We start from the raw sequence: 14,319 nt of genomic DNA, 5'->3' as shown, positions 1-14,319 counted from the left end.
GACTGATATATTCCAATTCTATGCAGGTGTTTGGCCAAACAGTCATGGCCTGTTGCCAATCTAAATGCAGCTACAGACGATTTGCATGATAAATCAGAAATTAACTGTGGATTATGATGCAAAGAGTTCCATCTTTTCTCTTGAGATGAAAGAGTAGTGGAACGGAGAAAAATTCTCTCTGGCACCAGAATTTGAACCCGGGTTTTCAGCTCTACGTGCTGATGCTTTATCCACTAAGCGACACTGGATTCCCATCCGTGTCGGATCGAATCCTCTTAGTTTAAGTTCCACCTCTTGGGTTCCCTCTGGTGGCCGCCCTCTGCACTATGTCATAGATGTCTATGCATGTAGGACTAATGTCCACATATGTGCGGAGGTGCACTCGTTATGAGTGACTGGTTGAGATTGTGTTATCAAATTTTGTTTGTTGAAGTCTAAGTAGGCTATGTAGATGTAATAAATCATCTTACAGAGTAATACATAGATTTAGTAACAGGTCTGTAAGTAGCTGTGCTGCCCTTCTTTGCTAAAGCATCCGCATTCTTGTTTCCCAGAATTCCACAATGGGATGATATCCATTGGAATACAGTTCTTTTATTGAGTGTTATTAATTGAGAGAGCATTTTAGCTATTTCTGCTGTTTGAGATGAAGATATGTGTCTCGAGATTATTGATAGAATAGTTACTTTGGAATCTGACAATATAGCCTAACTGCATTCTTAAATTTCTTGATGTGGCATAGAGCGTTCCTGAGACTTTCACTTATTGCAGTGATTTCGCCATCAAAACTTGTTGTTCCATATCCAAGAGATCTATAAAGTGAGAAGAGACAGCACGTATGTTAAGCTTATATGTTTACTGCATATGTTTTTTTTTTCTGTTCTGGGGTTCTTAAAACATTATAACCAAATTATTACATGCTTAGGTGAAAAATTATGTTTAGATAATTGTGAGGATTGGAGAGATCATTTCTCTGAGATGTTTGGAAATAAACGAAATAAGAATGTGTGCTACCAGGATTAATGGAATAATTTCAAAATTCAGAAAACAGAATGTTGGACTCCCTCAAGGATCTGTCACTAGCCCTACATTATTTAATATAATGATCAATGACCTACGTGCTGCTCTTAACGGAATACTTGGGATAAATACATCCCTTTTCGCAGATGATCTGATGATTTGGGTATCTCATCCTATACTATACTATGATAAACTATGTGACGCTGTGATCAAAGTATTGAGTGCCCTAGAAGTATGGGCAGTCAAAAACTGGTTAGTAGGTAACACTGGTAAAACATTCTAGCAGGTTTTCTCTCTTGCTCATAAGTTCCCTAATATTGACTTTAAGTATAAAGATCAAGATATAAAAGAAACTGTACAACAGAAATATCTTGGAATGTATCTAGATCCGAAACTTACCTGGAGGACACATATACGTAAAACAGCGGAAAAAGCTAGAACTAGATTCAGTATTTTAAAACAATTGGTAGGGAAAAAATGAAGATGTTCCATGAAAGTTCTGAACCTTACATATGAAACCTACATCAAACCAGTCTTGTTATATGGATGCGAGGCACTGATATCTGCAGACATAAAGGAACTGGATCTAGCCCAAAACCAGGCTATGAGATTAATTACAAAAGCCATAAAAACTACACCTATCCCAGCCCTAGTAGCTGCTACTAATAATACTCCATTGTATACTGAAATAAAGAAAAGGGCTCTCATACAATATGGAAAGTTAATTAGGTTGCCCTCAGGTGACTTTTGGATCAACTGTCAGGGAAGAGAGAGGAACTTGAAAACTCAGAAAGGATTTATTCAATACCTTGATGAAATTAGGAACAATTATATTCAAGGAACAAAATTAGAAAAAAATTTACCTATAGAAAACACACTGGAAAAAATATAAGTAGAGCATAAATTAAACCTACTGAGTAAAGTTAAAAAAGAAGAGACTAATACAAAAGTTTTTAAATGTCTGGGATTGAAAACAATAAATACAATGTATCCTGAGGATAAATACTTATCAATGGTTCGCTGATGGAAGAAGGAGGTTGTGCAGGCGCTGGAGTGTGCAGCACACTTTCTACATTTCTGCAGGAAGATTAAAAACTAATTTTGATGGAGAACTAGAAGCAATATGCATTGTCCTGTCCCAACTTTGTGTCGAATTAAATTCATTCCACAAAGTGGCTATATTTTGTGACTCCACCTCTGCTATCCAAGCCATATCAAGTCCAAGATATATACAGACATCCAAAGTTTCGGAAATCAAAACATTGGTCAAGAGATTACAAGAAGCAGACAAAGAAATCACACTCCAATGGATTCCATCTCGTGTTGGTATCAAAGGAAATGAGACGGCTGATCTTTTGGCAAAAAAAGGCACAAAAATAATTGACCCTCCACAAGAAACAACTCTATATATTTTTTTTCAGCAAAATCAATAATCATTCCCAGTTTTAGAAAGGAAAGATCAGACAAAATGAGAGAAATTAGGCAAGGGAAGATGTGGGCAAAATTGGTAATTGAAAAAACATCATTCCAGAAACTTCCCAAAGTGAGGCTGGAGTAGCATTCCGCCTAACTACAGGACACGACTGCTTGGTAGAACACCTCCATCGCTTCAACACTTTGGATTCACCGAACTATATGCTGTGCAGAAGAAATGCCATCATGAACTGCGACTATCTTACGAAATGTACTGCACTTCACAAATTCTGGAACAGGACGAATGGAAAAATATATTGAGAGGCTAGAAGACTGATGGCTGAGTTCCAATAGTCTGGAGCATTAAATTAATAACAATAATAATAATAATAATAATAATAATAATAATAATAATAATAAAACAAATTCTCAGCTATACTGGGTGTTCATTTCAAAGTGTGTCATGACGTCACTGTTGTTGGGTCACCGATTTGAAGCGAGTTTCAACTTATATGTTAGAGAAGTTGCCTATTATTTAAGGCGTTCTTCAATCTGAACTTGAGAACGTGTACGGTATAACTTGAACGTCGTAGCAACAGATGGCGGTCTGTACAGTCTGTGTGCTACCATAACCTCTTTCGAACTGTGTTTTGCGCCGGCAAGTCGTACGCAGGGTATTTGTTATCATCGGTTGCGTACGGTAACATTCCACAACACAAATCAAATGATCCGTGTCCATGTTGACCGTCGAAGTTAATGTCAACAAATACGTAAGTAATCGTCTTAACCCTCTCCCCATATCTCGACAGTACGTATTTCCAAACAGTTCACATTCCTGCCACTACCGGTGTTACCGTACGTATCGGTACGTACTCTTTAGAATGAATGCCGTACTTGCTAGCCAACTTCTCTGCCTCTTAGATTATACACCTGAGCTGCGGAAGTGTAGGAAGATTGAATTCTCTAGGCTCATCAGCTAGCTACATGACGGCATACAGCGAGCCAAGACACATTTTGAACTGAACACCCAGTATAGCACATGGAAGACGATCTTTGGGACGCCCCCTGAAAAGATGGACAGAGACCATAACAGGCCACTAGGCCTAATACCTACAAGAACGATGATGATGATGATGATAATAATATTAATATAATAGTATAGATCTACTATTATGTTAATACAGGGGCGTATTTTGCGGACTACCGGGGCTACCGGCGGTAGCCCAAGGAAATTACAAAAGGAAAAGTTTATAATATAACATAATGTAATAATTTTGTATTATTAGTTTTACCATAGTAATTAAAATTAAAGTAATTGTTAGATATATTTTGTGTAACTAATAGGGTCAGTGGTAGCCCAAACCCTTTAACCAGTATACGCCACTGTGTTAATACTGTATATAATTCTAAATAGTTAGTAGTACCGTAATTATTTAGATTAGTGCCCTAAGCCTACTGCCATAATCACTTAATTCTTCTCAAAGAGTGCACCACATTTAAAATTGGATATTTCGGAATATTGAGGTGAGTGGAGGATAGAAAGTAGTTCAACACAATCTACGAGTATATATCTTCGTTTTAGTGTGGCAAAATGTTTGGTTATTGATTGGACCACTAGTGTAAATAATTACGAAAGCATATAATTAATATATGTTGTTTTAAATCTTTTTATGTTATTTGAGTATAATTCACTTATTAAGTTAAGAAAGATTAAAGTGCCATTAGCCTACTTAACTAAACACTGTATATCCAATAAGCTAATGTACATAGGTCCCCTAATAATTCATTACTGTATCTTAAAATATTCCTGTATTTTATTTTTGAAAATCTGGCAACCCTACAGATATCAAAAGACTGAACTAACCAAACATAACCTGTCACTGTTACTCAGCCTTACAAAAACTAGCTTTCTATCTGTCTGTGAAGCTACCAAGAAACTTACTTGCAATGTGTGCAATCCTGCTTTTCCTTCGGCCACCACTTTCACAGCAACATTCCACCCTTATTTCAGTGCAAAATTGGCGTCACTGTTCAATTTTTCTTTTGCTTATGTTATGTATGACTCGACTAGAAGCCAAGTATGTAAATACATATCCTATATTTCTTTGGTAACGCAATTGTAAAAAATACCAATAACATTACTGGTAATAGGCTAATTACATGAAATTGTTTCAGGGATATACATTCACTAGTTGAAATTGTTACTGGTCATTCCACCTTGTGGGGAGACTGTATGGTGGTATTACAAGAATCTATGCCACGTGGTCTCTATGTAAATCCTGATCAACTGGCTGATATGCGACTTATTGGTCAAGTATGTCATTAGGAGCATTTACTCCCAATCTTACATTTAGTTCATTTGTGCTTTACATTGCTTCTTCCACTGTCACAAACCAACAACATATTATGACATGTCATATTACAAAATCGAACAATATCAGAATCTTCTTTGTCATGGGGAAGGATTTTTCTCATGAAATTTCAGCCTATTTATGAGTCAGTGCCCAAGCAGCTATGATAGGTAGTGAAATACTGTTTCGAAAACCAGCTATAATGGCTGAGGAGATCGTCATGCTTATCACACAATAACTCTATTCTAGTTGAGTGATCTTTCACCTCTTCTGTGGCATGTGGATTTGAGGCCTACAGTCGGCCTTGGCCTTAATGATATGTTTGTACTAGAGATTAGCTTAATATTTACATTTAAATCAAGGGTTTTGCAGAGGATAAACAGTCTGATCCATTTGGGATGTTTGCGTGGTGCTCAAGGTAGTTAAGTGTCGGTAGACAGAGAGTATTAGTGAATGTGTAGTATATAATTTTATGATAATTCTACAGAAGAACTATACCAAAGGAGGCACCAGTTTTTCTTTAACAATAGCATACTATAAATGGTAGGTCTTTTATTTTTTACTAATGGTGGGTACTTGACTGGGCCTCATTCACCCATATAAAGTCAGTTATGTAACCAATTTTCCAACAGAGTCATTGCCCAGGTTGCGCCATAGGAGGCTGGTCTTTGATATACCCACGATGAGATGAGATGATGATAGAGATTTATTGGGATGCTACAGGGGAACCAGAGCCCCTGGAGAAAATCCCTGTGTTACTTAAATCACACCTTGCCTAACACAAGTTATAAATCAGGGGTACACCGAGGATCAAACCCGGCTCCGTAGGATTATCAGTCCAATGCTCTAGCCACTAGACCACTATGACGGCAATTGTAGGCCTATAGAGTACTAAGCACGTGTTTTTACTTTCCAGCAGCCAATATTTTCCACAGAATAACCTAGAACTATTAATCTAATTAATTGATGAACATGTAGACTTACTCGTGTTAAATATGTAATATTTGTCAGGCTTACAGCTGTTTCAGTGCTTCACGCACCATCATCAGAGCCTACTAGAACGCGGCGTAATCTCGAACTTCTCTGCCTGTTAGGAGGGCGTGTTTTATTGTTGGAAGGTGTTGGAGTGTGGAGCCGAATAGTGTGTGTGTACTGAAATTGATCTGTGTGTTGAGGATTTGATCGGGGTGTGTTTTAGTGTGTTTGTATATTTCGTATTGTTCTAGTGTGTTGAGTTTTTGGTTCTTGGGTTGTATGTGTATGATTTCCATGTCCGTATTTATGTTATTGTATGTATGGTTAGTATTGGTTATGTGATCGGCGTATGTAGATGTATTGTGTCCTCTGGTTATAGCTTTAATATGTTCTTTGTAGCATGTTTGGAATGATCTGCCTGTCTGTCCTATGTAGAACTTGTCGCAACTATTACATTTGAGTTTGTATATACCTGTGTGGTCGTATTTATTTGTTTGTGTTTTTTGTGTGTTGAGATGTCTTTGTAATGTGTTTTCTGTTCTGTATGTTATGTTGTATTTCTGTTTTCTGAATGAAGATGCGATCTTATGTGTGCTTTTGTTTTCATATGTTAGTGTGATGTATTTCTTGTGTTCTTGTGTTTGTGTTGTGTTTTGTGTATTTTTGTGTTTGTTAAGTTTTATCTTCCTTATGATGTTGTCTATTATGTTTGGATTGTATCCGTTTTCTTGTGCTATGTATTTGATTGTGTTCACTTCTTCATTGTAGTGTTGTTGGTTCATGGGTATGTTGAGTAATCTGTGTACCATAGTCCTGAATGCAGCATGTTTGTGTTGTATGGGGTGGTTAGATGTGTTGTGTATGTGTGTAAATATTACATATTTAACACGAGTAAGTCTACATGTTCATCAATTAATTATATTCAAGTGTTAAAAGTGGTGTACGCAAGATTCAAAATGGACTATTAATCTGTTGTACGCAGTAATGAATGGATGCATCGCCACAATATTGTCCACAACAGGCCTCACAAGCGAACAGATCATTTAAATATAAAACAAGATTGTTAATTATGACGAAATACGACCTCCTTAGACAATAATCTCTATTGCCACTGGCACTAAAAATGCCTTCTTGCTGGTGTGGTCCTAAACATTGACTGACCAGAAATTTTCTCCTTCATTGGCGATAGAAATGCTTTCATGCTGGTGCAGTCTAGGCCCCCAAACATTCACTGTCTAGAAATTTGCACCTTCACTGACACTAAAAATCCTTCCTTGCTAGTGTAGTCCAAGCCACCAAACACCCACCATCCAGAAATTTGCATCTGTACATCTCGAGCAAACTTAAGTACCTAAACTACATATCTCATTAGCACATGCCATTATGGCGATGATACGTCCATTCATTACTACGTACAACAGGTGAATGGTTTCTAGGTTAGTGGGTGCTGGAAAATAAAACCACATGTTTAGTACCTTATACTATTCATAGTATGCAACTGTTAAAGAAAAAATAGTACCTCCTTTGGTCTAGTTCTTATAATAATAGTAGTAATAATAATAATAATAATAATAATAATAATAATAATAATAATAATAATAATATAATACTTACTTACAAATGGCTTTTAAGGAACCCACAGGTTCATTACCGCCCTCACATAAGCCCGCCATCAGTCCCTATCCTGTGCAAGATTAATCCAGTCTCTATCATCATATCCCACCTCCCCAAATATTTTCCTCCCATCTATGTCTCGGTCTCCCCAAAGGTCTATTTCCTTCCGGCCTCCCACCTAACACTCTATATGCATTTCTGCATTCGTCCATATGTGCTACATGCCCTGCCCATCTCAAACGTCTGGATTTAATGTTCCTAATTATGTCAGATGAAGAATATAATAATAATAATAATAATAATAATAATAATAATAATAATAATAATAATAATAATGTTTATTTATCAGAAAGTAGTGTACAAGACCTGGATGTGATTTCCGTAGAATTAGTAAATTTGTAATGAATTAGTTTACAATGGGAGCATTATTTGGTAAAAGTAAGAAACCACAGAGTAGAGTCACAGTATCTTTGCAACTTTCTATATTAGCCCTTAATTATTTATGTATTTCTCAGAAATTGTAACATTTAGGTTTATTCTAAGAAATTTTGACGAAGCCAAAACATTATATTTGCTTTATAGTGAATAAAAAAAAATACAAAATATACATACCATAAAGTCGAACATTTATATCAGGAGGGACACAAAAGTTATTTTAGTTCCGATATGGTGTTAAAGCATGGGGGTTTTGTGTCACTCTTTTTACTAACCAAAAAAAGTCAGATTGTTACTTATAGGTCTACCGCTTTGTAAATGCAGTTGCAATGCGCATTCACAAGTCTCCCTTCCCGCAGCTTGTGAACATGACGAACATGTGAGCGTAAGTCAGTGCTGATTTCGTAGTGAGTAGGGGAGAGTGGGACACAGGAGGAATGGGGCACAAGTTTCATTTTGAATTTGGCGCCTAGTTAGAATTTCTTGTATCCACCCATAGATGTCTCTTGAAGCAACTTCCTCTGTTATGTTGTACGGCAGCACAAGACTTGCTAATATTTATGCTGTCCATATTTTGTGTTTTTGTGTGTAAAAAGTAATATTTTAGTAGTTCTTACAAACTCTTCTAGTCATCTCATTGTTGAAGATATGTATTTTATACTTATTATATGCAAAACCACAAGGATGGGCTATATATTTATGGATAAGTTTAGGTTAACCTTACAACTAGATTTAACATGTGGCACCTTCACCAATTTTGTGTGTATGTAGGAGGAATGGGACAGCAAGTTGCAAGAGCTATGGGACATGTCCCATGTCCCATACCTCCTGGCATTTTCTGTTACATAATGAATACTATATATTATGTAATTTTAAATATCATGAATATAAATAATTGATTTCTGATTAAATATTTTTATTTTATTAGGTGCAGAAAAATACTGACAGTTTGAGAAAAGAAAACAGAGAGTTGGAAACGATGAAAGTAAAATAAGATTTGCTCTCCAACAAGTCGTAGATGAAAGTAGATCAATTAGAACTATTGCGAAAGAAATGAATACCGGTACCGGTATTTCAAAATCTGCTCTTGCTAGGCATGTTAGTGCAATTCTTACCAGTGGGGACAGAATATTCATATACCTCAAACACTACTGTGCGGCATGTATTCACTAAGGAGCAGGAAGCTCAGTGAACAGAATATTTAAAAACATGTGCAAAAATGCACAATGGTTTGACAACATTACAAACCAGAAAACTGGCATATCAGTATGTTGTTGCACTAAACAATAAATTTCCAGATAAGTGGCATGCTACTGAACAGGCAGGGAGGGAGTGGCTATTCGGATTTTTAAGGCGAAATAAAAATCTGTCAATTCGTTCTCCAGAAGCAACCAGTCTGAGTAGATCGACAAGCTTCAATAAACGTAATGTTGACATCTTTTTTCAAAATGCCAAGGATGTATATAAAAGACATAAATTCAGTGCAGATAGAATCTGGAACTGTGACGAAACAGCTGTCACAACTATGCATGCACCTCCTAAAGTAACTGCAGAAAAGGGTTCCAAGCAGGTGGGTCAAGAAATCTCTGCAGAACTTGGCGCTCATGTAACACTTCTCTACTTTATAAGTGCATCTGGAAATACAGCTCTGCCAGCTTTTGTGTTTCCGAGAAAAAACTTAAAGGATTTTATACTAAACAATGCTCCCTATGATAGCTTAGGACTTGCACATCCGAGTGGCTGGATGACTGGTGTCAACTTTGTTGAAGCCATTCAACATTTCATCAACCACGTTAAATGTTCTAAGAATGACCCAGTTGTTTTATTACTGGACAATCACGACAGCCACATAAATATTGATGTCATAAACAAAGCCAAGGACAGTGGTATTTATATGATAACTTTTCCTCCTCACACTAGTCACTGTCTCCAACCTCTTGACGTCCGTGTATATGTGCCATTTAAAACTAGATACAACCAGGCATGTGACAACTGGATGGTAAAGAATCCAGGAAAAACACTGACAATCTATAACATCACAGAACTTGTGGCTACTGCATTTGATGGCTCTATGTGCAAAGCTAATATATTGAAAGGCTTCCTTAAAACTGGGATCTGGCCCTTCAATCCTCAAGTCTTTTCTGAAGATGATTTTCTTATGTCATCCATGAAGACTGTCCAGCTGCAGAAGTCAGACCTGAAACTCCCCAATGAAAAGTAAATCTCTCCACAAACGAGAATAGGCCTAATAATTTGGATATGCCATCTACGTCATCTACTCCGACATCAACTACCATTTCATACAAAGTAGGTAGGTAGGCAGGCCTATATTATGTGATTTTATGAGGTCTCATTATTATAATAATATGTAATGAATTTTCCTCATTTTATTCATTTAATTTCAACCACTATCGCCTCAAGATGTTCGTCCTTATCCTAAGGCAGGAGTCAGAAAAGAAAACTCGGCTTGTGGAAGAAAAAGAGCAAGAACGAAAATTATAACTGATACTCCTGAAAAGAAATGCATTGAAGAAGAGGAAGGCCGAAAGAAGCGTAAGAGTGCACCTAAATCAACAAATACCAGTTCCATAAAGTCCTTGAATTTTGACACTGATTCGAGCAGCTCTGAACAAATAGAATATATTGACTCATCTGACGATGACTTGTTTGAAGTGGAGAATGAAAAAGATTTTGACTTCAATAGTAAATATTTTGAAAAGAACGATTTTGTTCTAGTTAAATTTGAGGGAAAAAGTCAGTTGTTCATTATGTAGGTAGAGTCGAAGAAGTAGAAAGAGATGGAGATTTGATAGTGAATTTTATGAAGAGGAAACAGGACTCTAAAGATTTTATGTTCCCAGACAAGGAGGATATCAGCTGTGTTCAAATATCTGATGTAATTATAAAGTTACCACAACGTTCAAAGTGTGGTGGGACACAGAGACCTAGGTGCCTTTACTCATTTGGAGTTAGTTTTCAGATGTATGCTACTGTCCATTAAGTGGTGTCCCAAAGCTCCTGCAAGCTGTCCCATTCCCTCTACTCTGTGGCGGGAATGGGACAATATGCAATACAAAATATAACAATGATTTTCATAAATATTTTTTAAAGTTGGGTGGAGCTCATTAGGTTCCAAGTATGTTCAACAAATAAAGATTGTACCGAGATTTAACAACAGTAAATAAGTAATTAAATTTTTGTTGAAATTCAAATATTCTGAAAAATGTCTCGTTGTTACCCACTCTCCCCTACATACAGTCGTGGCTGAGTGAAGTGAAGCGTAGTGAAGTGTAAAATAAATAAATAATAGTAATAGTGCTTTGCATTTAAGTTTTAGTCTTTTAGGATAGGCTGCCTTCGACATCTAAATCTGGCAGGTTGCTAAGAGGCCAGGCCCGTGAAATAGTATACAATGTGCATCATTTCTTTAAAAGGCAGAAAGAACACAAGATGGACATTAATGTTGCAAGTGTAACAAGTGAAGCCACTGGAGTTTCAGAAAGAGTGCGGCAGAATTGTGAAGGAAGGGATAGAGAGTTTAGCAAAGGGATCTCTATCTCTCTCTACACTCAATGGAAAAAAGGGGGGAAGGAAGAAAAGAATAGAAGTGAACAATTTTACAGTCTGTGCCATAACACAAAAAATTCGTGCATTTTATGCCATGAAAAAAAAAATGTCCTACAGTTGGAAAACTGTGAACTGCTTTGAAAGAAGCTCAGGTTATTCACTGTGGACGAGAATTTCTATGTCAGACATTAAAGAAAATTGGCTTCAAATGGAAAAAGTGCCAAAATAATAGAAAAGTATTTATAATTGATTAAATGGCGAACGTACTCATGTTAATTATGTAAGCATGTGCGGCTTACAGCTTTTTCGGTGCTACTTGACACCATCCTCAGAGCCTTCCTGAGGATGGTGTCAAGTAGCACCGAAACAGCTGTAAGCTGCACATGCTTACATAATTAACACGAGTACGTTCGCCATTTAATCAATTATATATATATATATATATATATATATATATATATATATATATATTCAAGTGTTAAAAGTAATGTACGAAAGATTCAAAATAGAAAAGTATTGATAGAAAGATTGGATATTGCTGTGTGGAGAACACATTATTTGAACGAAATAAGAAAACACAGGAGGGAAGACAAATATAGGCCTATTGTTTATGTAGACGAAACCTACATACAAGAATCACACTCCGTGAAATCATGCTGACAGGCAGAGGAGGAATTAGACATTGTAACTAAAATAGGAAAAGGTGAAAGACTAATAGTGCTACATGGTGGGAGGGAAGAGGGGATTCGTGGAAGATACATTGTTGGTGTTTAAAAGATGACAAAAACACGGGGATTATCATACCTCCATGAATGCAGACAATTATTGTAGATGAATGGAGAATCAACTCCTCTCTAAATTAAAATCTCCTACCATTATTCTGATGGATAACGCTACATATCACAATGTAGAGATAGATAAGAGACCTGCCACAGCAACTCCTCGACACAAAATAGTGGAGTGGCTGAGGAAACACGAAATTTACTTCATTGAATCAGACACGAGGTCGCAGCTGCTTCAGATAGTGAAAGGAGTTCATCACAAATGAAGATACGTAGTTGATGAACTCATAATGAAATATGGTTGCATACCCTTTTGGCTTCCCCCATATCATCCCGACTTAAATTCGATCGAGTTGGTCTGGGTGATATAAAAGATCAAGTAGCTAACCAGAGTATTGGCACATCTTTAGGTGAGAAAAAGAGTTTACTCGTAAAACTTATGAATGGATGTCCTTCCGAAAAATGGAGGAAATGTTGTAAGCATGTGTGGAAAATACACTAATGTTTGTGGGAATTGCAACACCAAGAAGGATACATGTGACTGAAATGAAATTGATACCACAGATAAGGTACATGACAATACACAAATGATTAGAATTACAGCACTGTACCTGATCTGCGACCCTGAGATTTCAGTATGGTGTGAAGCCTCCATGCACTGCAATCAGAGCCTCTATGCATCGTGGCATAGAATCAAAGAGGGCCTGGATATGTTCCTGGGGAATCTCCCTCCATGCAGTTTGTATGCAAGTCTACAAAGTGTCAAGAGTGGGTGCTGGAGGACCATGACGAACAAGTTGCCGACCAACCATATCCTAAACATGTTCGATGGGCGACATGTCTGACAAACGTGCAGGCCAGGGAAGCAGTGATACCCGTTGTTCTTCGAAAAAGGCTTGCACAATCCTCACTACATGTGGCCGGGCATTGTCCGCTGAAATATGGCATCAGGAGTTGTCTGAAGGAGAGGCAGTATACCTCGTGTTCTAAAATCTCCCTAATGTAGTGGATGCTGTTCAGATTGCCCTGAATACATAGGAGGCGAGATTGTATATTGTATCCAATGGTGCCCAAAACCATCACACTAGGTGTTTGTCCACTATGCCGCTCAACAATGCAGGCTCTCAGATTTCGTTCACTACTGTAGCATCTAACACCTATGTGGCCATCATTGTAAGACAAATTGAAGTGGGACTCATCCGAAAACACTACATTTTGCCACTCAGCACGCTAGTGACGGCGTTCATGTGCCCATTGCAGTCTGAAGCATCTTGGTGGTTTCTGGACAATGGAAACTGACGCAATGGCATGCGAGCCACTAGTCCAGCTCTCAAAAGACGGTGACGAACCGTTGATGCAGATAGGTCCACATCTGTTGTAGTACTCCAATATCGACTCAACAATGTGGATGAAGCTGTAAGGTCCATCACTGCCATGTGGACAAGATGGTGATCTTCCCATGCTGTGGTCACATTACATGGTCCAGTACCCACTCATCTCTGTGTACGACCCTCTTCTATCCACTAGTTCCACACACACATCACTGTTGTAGCAGCATACCCTGTACGAGCCAAAATGTCACGGTATGACAAACCTGCTTCCCGGAGAGCAACCATTTTGTCCCGTTCAAACTCGCTCACGTGCTGATATTGCGCCCTTCCACATCGACAAGGCATACCTGCACTAGCTTTCACGTTTCCACTTCGTTTGGAAGCTCTGCACTGACTGAGTAAGGCATAACACTGACCTTGCTGGTGACACAAGACACTTCACTGTTGGGCCTATGTGTACTCCATCTCTCTGGAAACGTAATCAATTATAGGTGGTACACTGTTCTACACATCTCCCGAGTTTGGAGTCATTCAGGCCATTCTTTCTGGGTGTTGCACTTTTCACAAACAGTAGTGTAGAAGACAAATAGCTTGACCAGGAGTTTATGGTTGATGCAGTAGTAGACAACATAGTCATCTCGTTATCCAATGGGAGTGACGATAGTAGTGGGTCTAGTGCTCCCTACCTGAGTTCAGAGACAGACTCTAATTGCTGATCGACGGAGGGGAATGCACAGAGGGGTTCACACAGTGAGCGTGGGAGAAGGAAATATGGTAAGGATTCCGCCATAACTATTTTTTGTAAATGGTCTCTCTATAGTATTGATTGAA

The 14,319-nt window shown here is 37.8% G+C and overlaps 1 protein-coding gene across 6 annotated transcripts in view; it reads left to right on the top strand.

Annotated features, from left to right (window-relative positions):
• PIG-X (Phosphatidylinositol glycan anchor biosynthesis class X) overlaps positions 1–14,319 on the top strand; it is a 32,593-nt gene that overhangs the window by 7,348 nt on the left and 10,926 nt on the right. Inside the window, exon 2 of one of the 6 annotated variants that reach the window (XM_069833696.1) lies at positions 4,609–4,747. The exons of 1 other annotated variant lie outside the window; for it this stretch is intronic. In XM_069833696.1, the coding sequence (XP_069689797.1) occupies positions 4,609–4,747 (139 nt within the window). Of the gene's footprint in view, positions 1–4,608; positions 4,748–5,171; positions 5,203–8,172; positions 8,194–8,382; positions 8,404–11,928; positions 14,263–14,319 lie in introns of those variants that run through there. 4 more of the 6 variants (XR_011333581.1, XR_011333582.1, XR_011333583.1 and 1 more) reach the window with 4 other exon arrangements.

The sequence above is a fragment of the Periplaneta americana genome, chromosome 8 (genome assembly GCF_040183065.1).
Source record: "Periplaneta americana isolate PAMFEO1 chromosome 8, P.americana_PAMFEO1_priV1, whole genome shotgun sequence".
In the NCBI taxonomy this organism is placed as follows: domain Eukaryota; kingdom Metazoa; phylum Arthropoda; class Insecta; order Blattodea; family Blattidae; genus Periplaneta; species Periplaneta americana.
The sequence above is the reverse complement of the archived record's forward strand: the minus strand, read 5'-3'. Positions and strand labels throughout refer to the sequence as shown.